The 13,602-nt window shown below is 38.1% G+C and overlaps 1 protein-coding gene across 1 annotated transcript in view; it reads left to right on the top strand.

Moving 5' to 3' along the window:
• Nucleotides 1–601: 601 nt before the first annotated feature.
• Nucleotides 602–13,602, top strand: part of ADAM28 (ADAM metallopeptidase domain 28) — an 82,851-nt gene continuing 69,850 nt past the window's right edge. The window contains exons 1-2 of the mRNA XM_049865817.1: nucleotides 602–715; nucleotides 6,172–6,284. Of these exons, the coding sequence (XP_049721774.1) occupies nucleotides 664–715; nucleotides 6,172–6,284 (165 nt within the window). The 5' untranslated portion in view covers nucleotides 602–663. The remainder of the gene's footprint in view (nucleotides 716–6,171; nucleotides 6,285–13,602) is intronic.

Here is a 13,602-nt window from a genome sequence, read left to right as displayed (position 1 = left end):
TACTTCAGGATAGTTCAGCCTCTCTGAGAGCACAGCTGGGTGAGAATAGAACACAAGATAATTAGAACAGAGAAGTTTACATAATAATTGGATTAGATTAGAAATTGCTCCACTGAACCACATGTATATGTGAGGGAAGACTAGTACTCTCAATCATTTTCTGCCAATATAGCAACAACAACAAAAAATACACACATGTATAAATATGTATATATGTGTGTATGTATATATATATATATATATTTTTTTAAGTGTAAGTATTTAAATATACATATATTACTTGGTTAATCTATACTGTGTGACTGGCACATTTATCAAGATACATCAAAGTAGTTACCTCATTGAGGCTCATCAGACTATATTAAAATATTGGAAATGTACTATTTTTGTGTGGGGAGTATGGAGGAAAGGGAGAGGGAGACAATGTTTTATGGTGAAGAAATCTTAGAGCCACAAGGTAGCCAGAACTTCCGCCTGCTGTGCCATTCCTGCAGGACCACAGCTTCTAGGTTGTGCAACACCTTTAATAAACACTTCCTTAAAGCAGATACAAGAATGAACCCAGGAATTTCACACTGCCTTGCTTGAGAAGAGGCAAGGACAGACCAAGCAGCACAAGTTTGAGCAGGTAGGACAGGTACTACACTCCTGGGATCACCCAGCATGCTGCAAGGGCTTCTTCTGATGACCACTTTCCTCCTTTCTCCAGTTCCAGGTGGGTGTTCAGCTCCTTTTCAGATTCCCTTAAGCACGTTAGTGAGCTGCTTGCTTTTCATCTCTTCCCAGTAGTTTTATTTTGTAGATGATTTTAATGTGCAGGGCTGCGCTGATTGGGCTTTTTTTAACCAATTTTACTGACCAGGTGGGGCTGATTTAAATCTGTTGCCTTGGGGATTGTGACTGATAAAACGGCTCAATGTAGAGGAGAGGCAAAGAAAGGCCTTCAACCCATATTTACATGTGTGTTCGGATAATATATAGGAATAAGAGGGGAAGTTTTCATATAGCATAATTCAAACAACTAAGGTCACTTCGAGTTAAAAAGTGGAATTAGTCAAAATCCACTTTGTCATTTATAGAGCAGTAAAGATGCAGCTGATTTGACTGGTTCTTGGTGTGTGAAAGGGTCTCAAGAAATACTTGCTATCATTATTTGGTCCAGTTTGGCTGGTTCTGTTGCCTTTTGAGTGAACATTTTTACATTTAATGCTTTCATTACTGATGATAACTAACGTGACTAATTGCAAATACACAGTTGACTAATTGTTTTGATACTCCTTAACCAAAAATAATTCTGCTATTAAGATAAATTTGCTAATGGACTTCCTCTTTGCTTTTATACCAAATAAGATTTCAAGAGCACAGGAATACTACTTCCTAAAAATAAACCATGCCTAGCGTGTCTCTCCATTTCTGGGAAACTCTCAAACTAGCTTTAGATTAAGTTAATGTATTTCCTCTGCTTATTTCTGTTTCTACAGTTTATTTACGTCAGCACATTGGCTACACTGATTGGGAATCCTTCCAGGGGCCCGGATTTTTCCCTGCCCCTGGTTTCTGATTTGTTTTCCAAACTTATGAACATTTTATTTGATATCTTTTTGAAACAAATTTAATAGAAACATTTTTCTATATCCTCCGGAAATGCTATCAGCAAGGATTCTGAGGGACTTCTCTTTTAGTTTAAACGTAAGAATTGTTTGAGCGCTTTGTCCAAAAGCTTAAATATTAAGCTGGATCCATTAACAGAATCACATGGTTAACACTGGTGTCCACCCATGTTACACCTTTTTCTGTGAAATTAAGCACACACTGCAACTGATTCTGCTCCTTATGACTGTGCAGTCAAAATATGGAACTAAAAAACAAAACAAAACAACGCTGCCTTTGAGTCGATTGTGACTCAAAGCGACCTTGTAGGACAGAGTAGAACTGCCCCATAGGGTTTTCAAGGAGTGACTGGTGGATTCAAAATGCAGACCTATTTGTTAGCAGCTGAGTTCTTAACAACTGCACCACCAGGGCTCCAGAATGGTACTAAGAGCCCCTGAAAGAATGACATCCCCCTGAGTACTTGATGAGGAATGGAGGTTCTGAAGTTGCTCTTGTGAGAAGGGTGGGACAGACTGAAAGCTGCCCTCTCCCTTACTCTACATCTTATATTTTCAAGGATGACTCCTTGGACCCCGAAGCACCCCTGTTATTATTCCCATTTGGGTTTATTTCCCTGCCAGAATGTAAAATGTAGTTTTCCTTTTTCCCCTTTTTTATTTTTTGCATCATCAAAACAAGAAATGTGTATCCCTCTGATCATGACTTTAACCCAGCTCCCATATACTTGAAATGAAAAACCGATATAGAATAAGGCCAGCTGTTTGTAATGAGCTTCACAATCCCCTGAGAAAAGTGACCCATGAGATTTCATTATAGGAAAATAAAAACAAAAGCAAATTTTTATAAAGCATGTAAGAGGTGCTGGGGGTGAGGAGGTAAGTGCCCTGACAAAAAGAGAAAGATCTTCATTATATTCCAGAAGAATAATATTCAGAGGGTACAGTGCTTTCACACATTATTTCCTTTCAAGTTAACAGCTCTTTCTCACCTTCATAAGGTAACTAGAATACTCAAAACAATAAATGCAATTTCACATTAATAGCCATAAGAATAGGCTTAATTACGATGTGTTTTCATCTTCAATGTTTGTGCTCACTTTTAATTCATGAAGTCTAAAATTACAAGAGAGTTTGAGGGGGCTTGTAGAGAATCCAAGCACATAAGTCAATGTCATTGCATAAACGCTGATTCAAGGCTTAAGGTCATGTCTTCTTAGGAAAGAAATTGCTTTAAACAATTTTAAACTGATATAAACAAAAAATAAACTGTCAATATTATGTGCCAATGTTCTAAACTCCAAAATGGACCCAGACTGTTTTAAAAAAACAAATTAGCAATCCATATTTATGTCTTGTTAATGAGCTTTGGCTTCTCTAAAACTAATGAACAGTAAAAATAATTATCTAACCCAAATGAAAATAACAGTGTTCTTTTTCTTGATCCTGTTTTGCTGGTCAAAACTAATCCAACATGTGAGTTCTGTGGGAGATCTTGTGAGGGAGAGAGAGCAAGTATTAAAATGAATTAGAGGAAACATATTGTGTTACAACTTGGATTTGTGTAATCCCTGGATGGCAGTTAGTTGTGTTTGTTCCATAGGCTTCTAAATAATTAACCTAATGTTATTCAGCTGTGAGGAGGCTAAACTGCCATCAGACTTAAGGATGAATGAACTAAACAATATTTAGGTCTGTAATTTGTTATATCTCAGATCACGTTGTTTCAGGGGCCTTCTCGATTTCAGAAAAAATTTTAAAAAATAGAAAAAATAAGGGCTGGGGAAATTCTATCTGTTTTCTTTACAAAATGTAATGTGTTGCAAGAGTTTGGGAAGAGCTAGAAGTCTGTTCACATCAAACTGAAGAGAGTGGAAATCAGCATGTATGTCAGAGAAAACTTGTGTTGGCTGGGTTGGTCTATTCCCTTCCCATCATTTCTGAATAGAGAGTGTGTGTGTTATCAGTTTCAGCTTTTATAAAAAGAATCAGTTGGGCAGTTATTGTTTTATGACTTGAAGGCATCTTGGACTAATATTTTCTGTCAACACGTGCATTATGAAAATGTGATTTTGAAAAAGCATTTTTAAAAGAGTTGCTCTGGCTGTAACACTGTTAGATGTATGAGTTCATGAACTCCATACTTAATGGGACTAATTGTGTTGATTGGACACAATACACCAGGAAGCCTGTTGGTGCCCTATGGTATGTTTGTTTTGTGTCATGGGACTATGGGAGGCAATAGGGAATTAAGTCCGTGTATCAGTTAATTTTTGGCAAGAGTAATTCGTACCTCTTGTCTTATTGTTTTGAAATAATTATGATGATTATGACAGTTAATTTTTGGCAAGAGTAATTCTTACCTCTTGTCTTATTTTTTTGAAATAATTATGATGATTATCATAGTTTTAACTCAATGAAAAAAATAATTTAATGTATCATTAAGTTTTTAAGCTTCCGAGTTTTTTATAACTAAAGTTATTAATCTTCTTTACCAAAAACAAGTTAAATAGAAGTAAAAGATGCCTAGTGATTACCTCAGTGACGAGAGATGTGAGTAACTGAGCAACCTTTTAGTTTAGTTCTTGAGATGTAACTATAGAATTGTTGTTGTCATTGCTGTTGAGTTGGCTCCGCCTCATGGTGACAGTATGTCTAGTGGAACGAAATATCACTCCAGACCGTACAGTAATGAGCCTCATTTAACACAACTGACTAGACCTGAACTATTCAAATGACTGTTACCCCTTCAGAGAGCTTACAGGGGATTTTGCATTTATTTTCCTAATTGTAGTCTAATTGAATTCGCCTTACCAAAACCAGTTTTCACCAAATTGATTCCAACTCATAGCCACCCAATGTATGTCAGAATAAAACTGCTCCACAGGGTTTTCAGTGGCAGATTTTTCAGAAGTAGATTGAAAGACCTTTCTTCCAAGGTGCCTCTGGGTGGACTCGAACCTCCAATCTTCCAGTTAGCGGTCAGGTGTGTTAACCGTTTGTACCACCCAGGCACTCCTGAATTGGCTCTCGAGACTATTTAATCTTCCCCTTCTTTTTCACAATTAGCCCAAATAAAACCAAAAATAGTTTTAGTATTGATACTATGGCTTTAAGTGTTTTTGAAATGCTTCTTTAACAGTAAATTTCAAGCGACTGAAAGGAAAGCTGTTTCATGACTTTACCACTTCATTTTTGATCCAGAGAGTTATTAGCCAATTTAATCACTTTTCTATTATTCAAAGTTATGTGTAAATGGCTTTTGACTGGTGAGATGACTTAAAGCCATCCTAAAACAATAAAAATTTGACATGACTAGGCAGTTTTGCAAGTTTCTGCTTTAGTTCCTGAAGAAAATTAAAAAAATATTTTGTTTTCTGGAACATCACCGGGATAAGTGTACTGTCTTCCAAGATCACTGACTAATAATACTCAATTGAGTGCCTTAGTTAAGTTTGTTAAAAAGTCAACCACAGTAACATAAATTTATATTACCGTGTAATTTAGGTTTGAGTGTTTTCATGAGCTAGGACTGCATTTAGAGACCCTCCAGACTTTCCAAAGTCACCATGTTAGTGAGTTGTTGGGCTGGGCCACACTTGGCTCTCTGGTTTCTACTCTAGTCTACCACCTTCAGCAGCCAAAAACAGATCAGTTGACTTTCCCCTGGCACTACTCTGCAGGGCAGGGACTAGGTCACTTGGACAAATAAGCAAGGAAATTTTAAAAAACCCAGTGTTAGCTTTGAGGGAATTTTGAATATTTCTCTAAAATAACTACTAGAAACCATGCTGAGATGAGAATTCACGATTCAGATAAAAGGTCAGATTAAATAACCTTCTGTTTCCCTTTCAATATGACTATAGGCTCAGAAAAGTTCCTTCCAGGCCAGAGATGCTGTCCTATTTGTCTACTACCATAACGTTCATTTTTTAATGTACTTCATATGCAAACATAAAGATTTATCCTTATTGATAATGCCAGCTCATTCTATGGGCCTGTTTTTGGACCTTTTATTCCTGTGTCCTAGTTGCTGTCACCAGTGTAGAACATTACTATTGCCAAGTCCAAGAACACTTCATTAGACTCAGAGAGGGCACACATTAGTTATTTCACTTTTATAACACTGTTGTGTTTCAGCTCGATTATTCTGAGACTGACTAGCTTCTCAGATGAGTAGTTTGGCTTTTGCTTTCCTTCTCTCTTTCCTTATACTACTTGCTACTTCCTTCGTTAAGCACCCATGGCAGGGAATCCAAGATAACAGAGAAAAATGGAAAAAAATTAAAGAAATATTTTCACCAAATAGAGAAACACTTGTAAACGTTTAGTGGGTAAGTATTTGAAGATACAGGTTAAAGTGAACATTTGGGAGAAATTGTGGGTTTTCTGGTTTTGTTGATCTCTTCTAGTGTCTGTGTTTTAATAACTCTCTGACATAACTCACTTATGGTCTGGTGTGTGGCATCATTCATAGCGAATATCATAAGGATAGCCATTACTGACTGACCTACTTCAGCACTACCTACCTGAGTTTCCTTTTTTTGTTTTTTTCCTTCAGTAAGTGCTTTAAAAGATCTCCCAGGGGTAAAGATGTATGAAGTGGTTTATCCCCGAAGACTTCACCCACTACATAAAAGAGGGGCAGAAAATATTGAAGAGCCAGAACAACAGGTACAACTTTTATCAAACAATCATGATTTGAAATATATATTTATCTTTAATGCATCAAAAGGACTTTGTGAAGTTTTAAGCTGTTAAGGTGTTATTAAATAATAATAATGACTATATTTGTGTTTCTTTTTTAATCTTCACTATAACCCAAAGTTTTATTATCCTTATTTTGCAAATTAAGGATACCAGAGGTGAAATAAAGTGTCCAAGTTCACACAGATAGGAAAATTTAATATTTTGTGACAATTTATCACTTATTCTGTGTACTTCCAAAAAATTGGATAAAACGGGAACCAAACCCATTACCATCAAGTTGACTCTGACACATAGCAACAACCTACTTTATCCACACATATACACACGCACAAAACTATGACATTAAAACAGAAGTAACACATTGTGGGAGCACCATATTGTGGATGGATGTATGCATATATGCGTATTAAATTAGGGTGAACAACTGTAACTGAACATGAGGTTCATCTTTGTCTTTTCTAAATAGGCAGCTATTAAAGTTCGTATAATTCTTACCAGTTAGTGAAGCAGCACATCCTCCTCGGACAACATTTACTCAACAAACAAGAAAGATAAAACAAGATGATTCGTTCGACAGCAATTTTCTAATTACATGCACTCTGGAGTCTTCTGCAGGAAAATACACTTAAATGGGACATAAACAATGACTTACAGAAACATTCGAAGTTGCGTTTTCTCTAGAGCACATATTCCTCCTCTGGACAAGGCTCATCACAGATTGTTCTTCTGAAGCAGAAAAATTTATGCCAGCAGAACCTGTAGTAAACCCTGTTGCCCAAAATAATTACCTTTCAACAAAAATGTTTCCCCTGAATTCAAATGGGACCCATATGCACTGAATTCCCCTTCAGTAGAATTTCTTCAAATGCTTTCTCAAGGTCTCTTAGAAATGCCAGATACCTTTTTTTCCACTTAAAATTTTGAAGAAAATTCAAATCCAGGTGAAACGTGAAAAAATTCAGTTGTGGAAAAAAATCACAGGTATAAAGAGATTTTTTTCACAACTGTAAAAATAAATGTAAGCTTTTGAACAATTTGGATGAAGGACTATAGTTACTGGCACATGCTAGGTGCTCAGTATTAAGTTTTGAAATGATTGAATAGATGGATGTGGCTGACATAATGTGCTTGATATTTATTGTAAATACTTTATCTAGCTGATTACTAGGTTAAATGGCTCTTCGAAGTAAACATATAGATCTGAATTCAGAGGACTTGTTTGTGTTCTTGTCTTACTTTTGTCGATTCTCCTTGTGTAAATGTAGGCACACATCAACTTTACATTCTTTTTCTTAAAGTGAAAGTAATAATAGTCACTCTTACTTTATAAGGCTATTTTGAGATAATGTATTTAAAGCATGAGGCAGGAAGCAAACTTGAACCCCCTGTTCAATATTTATGTTATGATGCTGTCTTAAATAACTGATCATACTCAGTTCTTACGGCCAGCTTTCAAGGCTCTCTGTGGCTTCTTGCTTCAGTTTATTGAGGCTTTTTTTTGTTTGTTTTTTCTGTTTCTCGACAAAATCCCTTTCTGAGCCAGCCTTGATATTTTCAAGGCCTTTCTGAATAAAATATTTGTACCTCCATGCCCTTGCTCAAGGATTTCTTGCTACTTAAAATGTTCTTTCTATGTTTAAGTCCAGTGCATCTTATGTTCTCTGGGAAGCCAGCACTGAATACTTGTGTGTATACTAATAGATTCCTTCCCTGAAGTTGTGATTTAGTGATGGCCGGTGTTACACCATTTAACTCTTTATTTTTTACATATTAAATTCATATCTATAGTGCTAGTGTGTGTGTTTGTGTGTGTGTATGAGAGTGTATCTGGTTTGAAACTGCTCAGGTCAATTAAAAAAAAAAAGTTTTCTATGTTTGTGACATGTCCTTGACTCTTCATTCACCCTTATCTCCAAACTTCTGCCCTGGAAGATAGAAAGTATTCAATAAATACTTGTTGATCCAGGGGAATCCTTGCAAAGAACATCAATTTTATCTTTGAAAGAAAATAAAAATATTACATAAAATTGCCTAGAAATTCGAAGGAAATTTGGCCTAAATGATTTGAATGCTTTAGTGAGAATTTCATCTGGCAAATTGTATTTATTTTTATTTTTGTAATTTTAACTAGTACATTTCCAAGTTCTTTCCTCTACACTTTAGCTATTTTAGGGCATAGTGAATACAATGGGTTGAGCATGGAATGCTTCCACACTGTCTGGCAAACACACATAACTCTACTATGTTTACCTCCTAGTATACAGGTGACGATGTTCTCAGGTGTTGGGTGATATCTTTGAAGTACTTCACAGCAAGTATGTGGTTGATCCGTTAACAATAAGTTCTGACTAAAGAAACATTCCAAAAGAATTAATCTGATTTTCCCAGCTAGTGTTCTCCATGCCCTGATATCTCAGAATCTCATCTCCTTTCTCTAGTCACTGATCTCTAATTTCCATTCCTTCTCACATCTCGTGAACTGTCCCATGTGTAGGGTGGCCAAGTTTAAAAAACAAAAATACAAGATGCCAAGTTAAATTTGAATTTCAAATAAATCACAGATAGGTTTTCATCATGTCTCAAATATTGGATGGGGCATATTATGCCACCAGGGTTTCCTATACAAAAAAAGTATTCATGTTTTAGCTGAAAGTCAAATGTAACTGAATGTCCTGTATTTTATATGGCAGCCATATCCATGTGGCTTTTTTATGTGCTGATAAACACCAGAAACAAACTCTAGTAGTTTCTTCATGATTCCAGCTTTTGTACTACCTGCAAATATGAGTCTTAAGCAACGGCATGGCTGATATTTTGATCCTGCCCCATCAGAGGTACTGGGTTCGGCCATATCACTCTTGTCTTACAAGCATAGACTGTAGAAGCTGTGACATCCTGTCTGCCCTGCAGCAGGCACATTGCTTCCACTGATGTAGAATCTTTCCTTTTTGCTAGGCACAGCTTATGACTAATAAAAACACTTCTACAGGTACAAGCCATGTCCTTGGGTGTTACCTTTGTGTCGAGACTATTGGTCTGCCTTGTGCAAAGACTTAATTAGCAATTACTTGAAAAATTCAGAGTTCATAATACAGCTGACCACCTGCATGACAAGAGGACTTCTATATCCCATAGAAGCTAGCTACCTGGGTCTCACTTAGGTTAATCACTCCTCCAAGCAGTTATTATACAGTTGTGCCCTCTAGCTCTTACTGTTCAACTGTGCCCTCTAGTGGACCAGAGAAATGTGCCGCTGACATTGCCTGTCAGCTCTGCTGAGGATTTGGACTTGTCTTTTCTCACTTCATCACACATGGTCACCTAGGTTAAGATTTGAATTGGAATGAAATAACCCTTCCTAACAATATTTTGGAGGAGGACTAAATACCAGGGTAGAACCTTGAATTTTTATTCATGATTGTAATTTATTGGGGCGTAGTGAATACAATGCGATGAGCACAGAATGCTTCCACACTGTCTGGCAAACACACATAACTCTACCATGTTTACCTCTTAGTATCCAGGTGACGATGTTCTCAGGTGTTGTGTGATACCTTTGAAGTACTTATAATGGTAACTGAATAAGCATTTATGGAATAAATTAATATTTATTATTAATGAATGAATAGATTAATGAATAAATAAACTAATATGACTCTAGTACATTTCTAAGGCTGTACCTCTAAGAATATATATTCAATTAACAGTTAATCAAGATCCCTGGTGTTTAAAACTTACATTCCAAAGGTAGTCACTATTCTTCACAGAATTTATCCTCTAGATTGTATACTTTCTTCGAGGCCAAAATCATCTTGGCACTGGCTTCTGTTATAAGATAGAATATCAGGCACCACAATACCTCCCCTACGTTGGCAACAATTCCAAACCATTAGCTAGGTTTACCAGGGTTTCTAAAGGCCTCAGGTTTACTGTATGTTATGACACCTGTTATATTGCTAGAATTAAGAACTTCCCTGGGAATTCTAGGGCTTCCCTTGTTGTTTACTACCTGCCATGGACATCATCTTAAAGTTACAAATTTGCTCCCATCCCAGGACCGTCATGGCTGTGGCCTTCCCATTCCACCCACTAAACCCGAGTCACAGCATTTTTCCTGGGGAAAATTTTTATTTATATGCCCCTGACTGTGGGTGGTGCAAATGGTTTGCTCTTAATTACTAATGGAAAGGTTAGCAGTTCAAACCCACTCAACAGTGCCATGAAAGTGTAGGGCCTTGTGATCGGCTTCCATAAAGACTGCAACCATGAAAACCTTATGGAGCTCAGTTCTGTAACAGATGGGGTCACCATGAGTCAGAATCAACTCAAAGTCAATGGGTTTTGTTTTCGTATTTTTTTTTGTGACCAACTAATCTTACTCAATGGTCCCAAATTCATTTGCTTCTAGTGAAAGCCATCGTGGGTGCTCTCCAAACTAAGGTGCACCTTTCCTCTCTCCTGACTCAGAGTTCAGGGCTCTGACAGCACACAAATAGGACATACAGGTATCCCCTGCTTTTTGAAAGCTCACTTTATGCCACTTGACCTGTTTTTGCTAACTAAGAGAAATCTGGAGAGGATTTTCTCTTTTATGAAAAAGGTGGAAAGCAGGAATAGTACTCAGTGTTTGTTTTGCAGCAGCTGTTAAAGGGGCGGTGCGCACCCTGAGCCCCAAGAGTGGCGTCTCCTTCACCTTGGGCCTCAAGGCCTTCTGTAGCTCCCTGAGGTTGGGGAAAGGTAGCAAAGAGGGTCTCCAGCCAGCCCTTCGCATCCAGGTAACCCCTTCCTTTTTCTACGGCGCACTCCTTTCCTGTTTCGCTTCTTTTGTCTACCGCCTCTCTCCAGGCTCCCAGCAGGCGTGATCTGCAGTCCCCAGCCTTCCAGACAGCCTGGGCAAGCAAGCCAGGGCTGGTCTCTGCCCCCTAACCCTAGGAGAGGGAGCCTGTGGCAGGGACACCCTGGAGGCAAGGCCAATCGCTTCCCACACCCCAGCATCTGCCATCTGCCACCTGTCAGCCTCTCTCTGAGGGCCTCTATCCCAGGCCTCAGTGAGGGTGGGTGGGGGAAAGGCAGGAGAAGCTAACTCAACCCCTCCTTCCTGGTGGCGTAGTGGTTAAGAGCTATGGCTGCTAACCAAAAGGTTGGCAGTTCAAATCCACCAGGCACTCCTAGGAAACCCTATGGGGCACTTCTGCTCTATCCTGTAGGGTCGCTATGAGTCAGAATCGACTTGACAGCGATGGGTTTTTGTTTTTTTTTTCCCCTTGGCTTCTTACAGTTGCCTCATGGCCTCTGTCCTCACTTTGCCCCTTCTCTGCCTATATCCAGGGCCATACCTTGGCCATGGGGAGTGTCTCCCAGTCCCTCTGGGAAGGTTGAGATATTGAACTCTTGGACACAGGAGCTGGGGAGGGCGGTGCAGAGATTGGGGGTTGGTAGCCCTAACTCTGAAAGGGGGTGGTACTTGGGGCCTGTGTCCCGGTTAGGGAAAGTCTCTGTCCTGGGCAAGTTCCTTTCCCAGGAATTACACTCAGCATTTCATTATCAAGCCTCCATGTGAGCATCTGTGCTTTATCTTGATTTGTTTATCATATCATTCCTGCTTTTACGTTAATGTTATTTTAGATTTTATGTGTTATTTGGTATGATTTCATAGGCTATTTTTTCGGTCTGGGAATGTTCAAATTTTTTTCCCATGAATCGATGGTAGTTGCTTCTCCAGTTTATGCCATTTCGGCTTAGGAGAGGTTTCATAAGAACACTGTACTTTCAGATAGTAGGGGAAACCTATACTTATCAGCAGACATCGTTTTCTACCCTGGACATCTACATCCCATCCCCCAGTACACCCTCTCATAGAGGCTCTGTTTTTCTTCCTTGTTGTTTCCTTTTATCCATAATCTCTGTACCAGTGTCTTCTAAAACTCCAAAATTCAAAAACATTTATCCTTGTCTAAAGCAACCTCCAAATAATGCTTTAGGTGAAGATTCACTACAAAACCATTGCTGACAGGAAACAGATATCTGGAAAGCTCCTCTGGATAGAAGACCAGATCTAGTATCTTCTTAATACCTTCAATTTGGCCTTTCTTAAATTTGAACAATAAGTGATTGTGATCATTCCCCATGACTTTTATTTTTAACTCCTTTTTTTTTTTTCTTTCAGCTCCTGTTATCTATGTGAATGATCTTAATACCATTAGACTTTCCTCATCTGGGCCCACATTATGGGATATTTATAGTCTGATATTTTTGACACCAGTGTACACCTCCAATAACTAATGATTAAAAGGAAATAAATGGGCCATGATAATTGACCTTGGGTGTGGCCAAATCCCTGTGCAATACCTCTGATCTGATGGCCAAATAGGGAGAAGAGAAAGAAAAATTGGCCTTAAATGCAACACAGCAGAGGAAACAGAATTCAGTTCATAGCAAGTGGCTCTTGACTACTTTTGGTCTACCGTATTTAATTCTCTTTAATAACAATTTCTGTCACTTCTCAGTGAATTTTTGGCTATTAAATGTTAATTACTCCTAATAGCCCTATCTTTTAGATCGAAGTCAGAACTCACTATACAAAGACATCTTTAAAATAATTCTGTATAACCTCTTCTGTCTCCTCTCGTACATAATAATCTAGAATTAAGACTACAGTTCTGCTTTTCTACATGGTTCACTTGAGGGAATATTTTCTCTTCCTGAACACCTAAAACTATGTTTTTTTCCTCACCACATTTGCGTATATATTCCTGTTCTTTTGCTCATATTCTGAGCTCCACTTTGCCTTAAGAAGACCTCAAGATCAAAATCATCTGTGGTGGCAATGGACATCTCTGGACCTCTATGTATGCTATTCCTTCTTCTCAGATAACTTCTCCTCTCTGTTTGACCTGGCTAATTCATATCTCAGCTTAAATGTCACTTCCTCAAGGAAGCCTTCCCTGACTTTAAGAGGTTTGACATCCTACATTGCTTTCGTACATATATCTCCTATCATACAAAATAAAACTCACTGTATTGTAAGTCTTTCCACAAGGTTATCGACACCTTTAAATTATGGTATTGGTGAAGAATATTGAATATACCATGGACTGCCAAAAGAATGAACAAATTTCTCTTGGAAGAAATATAGCCAGAATGCTCCTTAAAAGCAAGGATGGCCAGGCTATGTCTCACATACTTTGGACGTGTTATCAGGAAGGATCAGTCCCCAGAGAAGGATATCCTGCTTTGTAAAGTAGAGGGTCAGCGAAAAAAAAGGAAGATCCTCAACGAGATG

Source organism: Elephas maximus, chromosome 22, assembly GCF_024166365.1.
Source record: "Elephas maximus indicus isolate mEleMax1 chromosome 22, mEleMax1 primary haplotype, whole genome shotgun sequence".
Classification (NCBI taxonomy): domain Eukaryota; kingdom Metazoa; phylum Chordata; class Mammalia; order Proboscidea; family Elephantidae; genus Elephas; species Elephas maximus.
The sequence above is the reverse complement of the archived record's forward strand: the minus strand, read 5'-3'. Positions and strand labels throughout refer to the sequence as shown.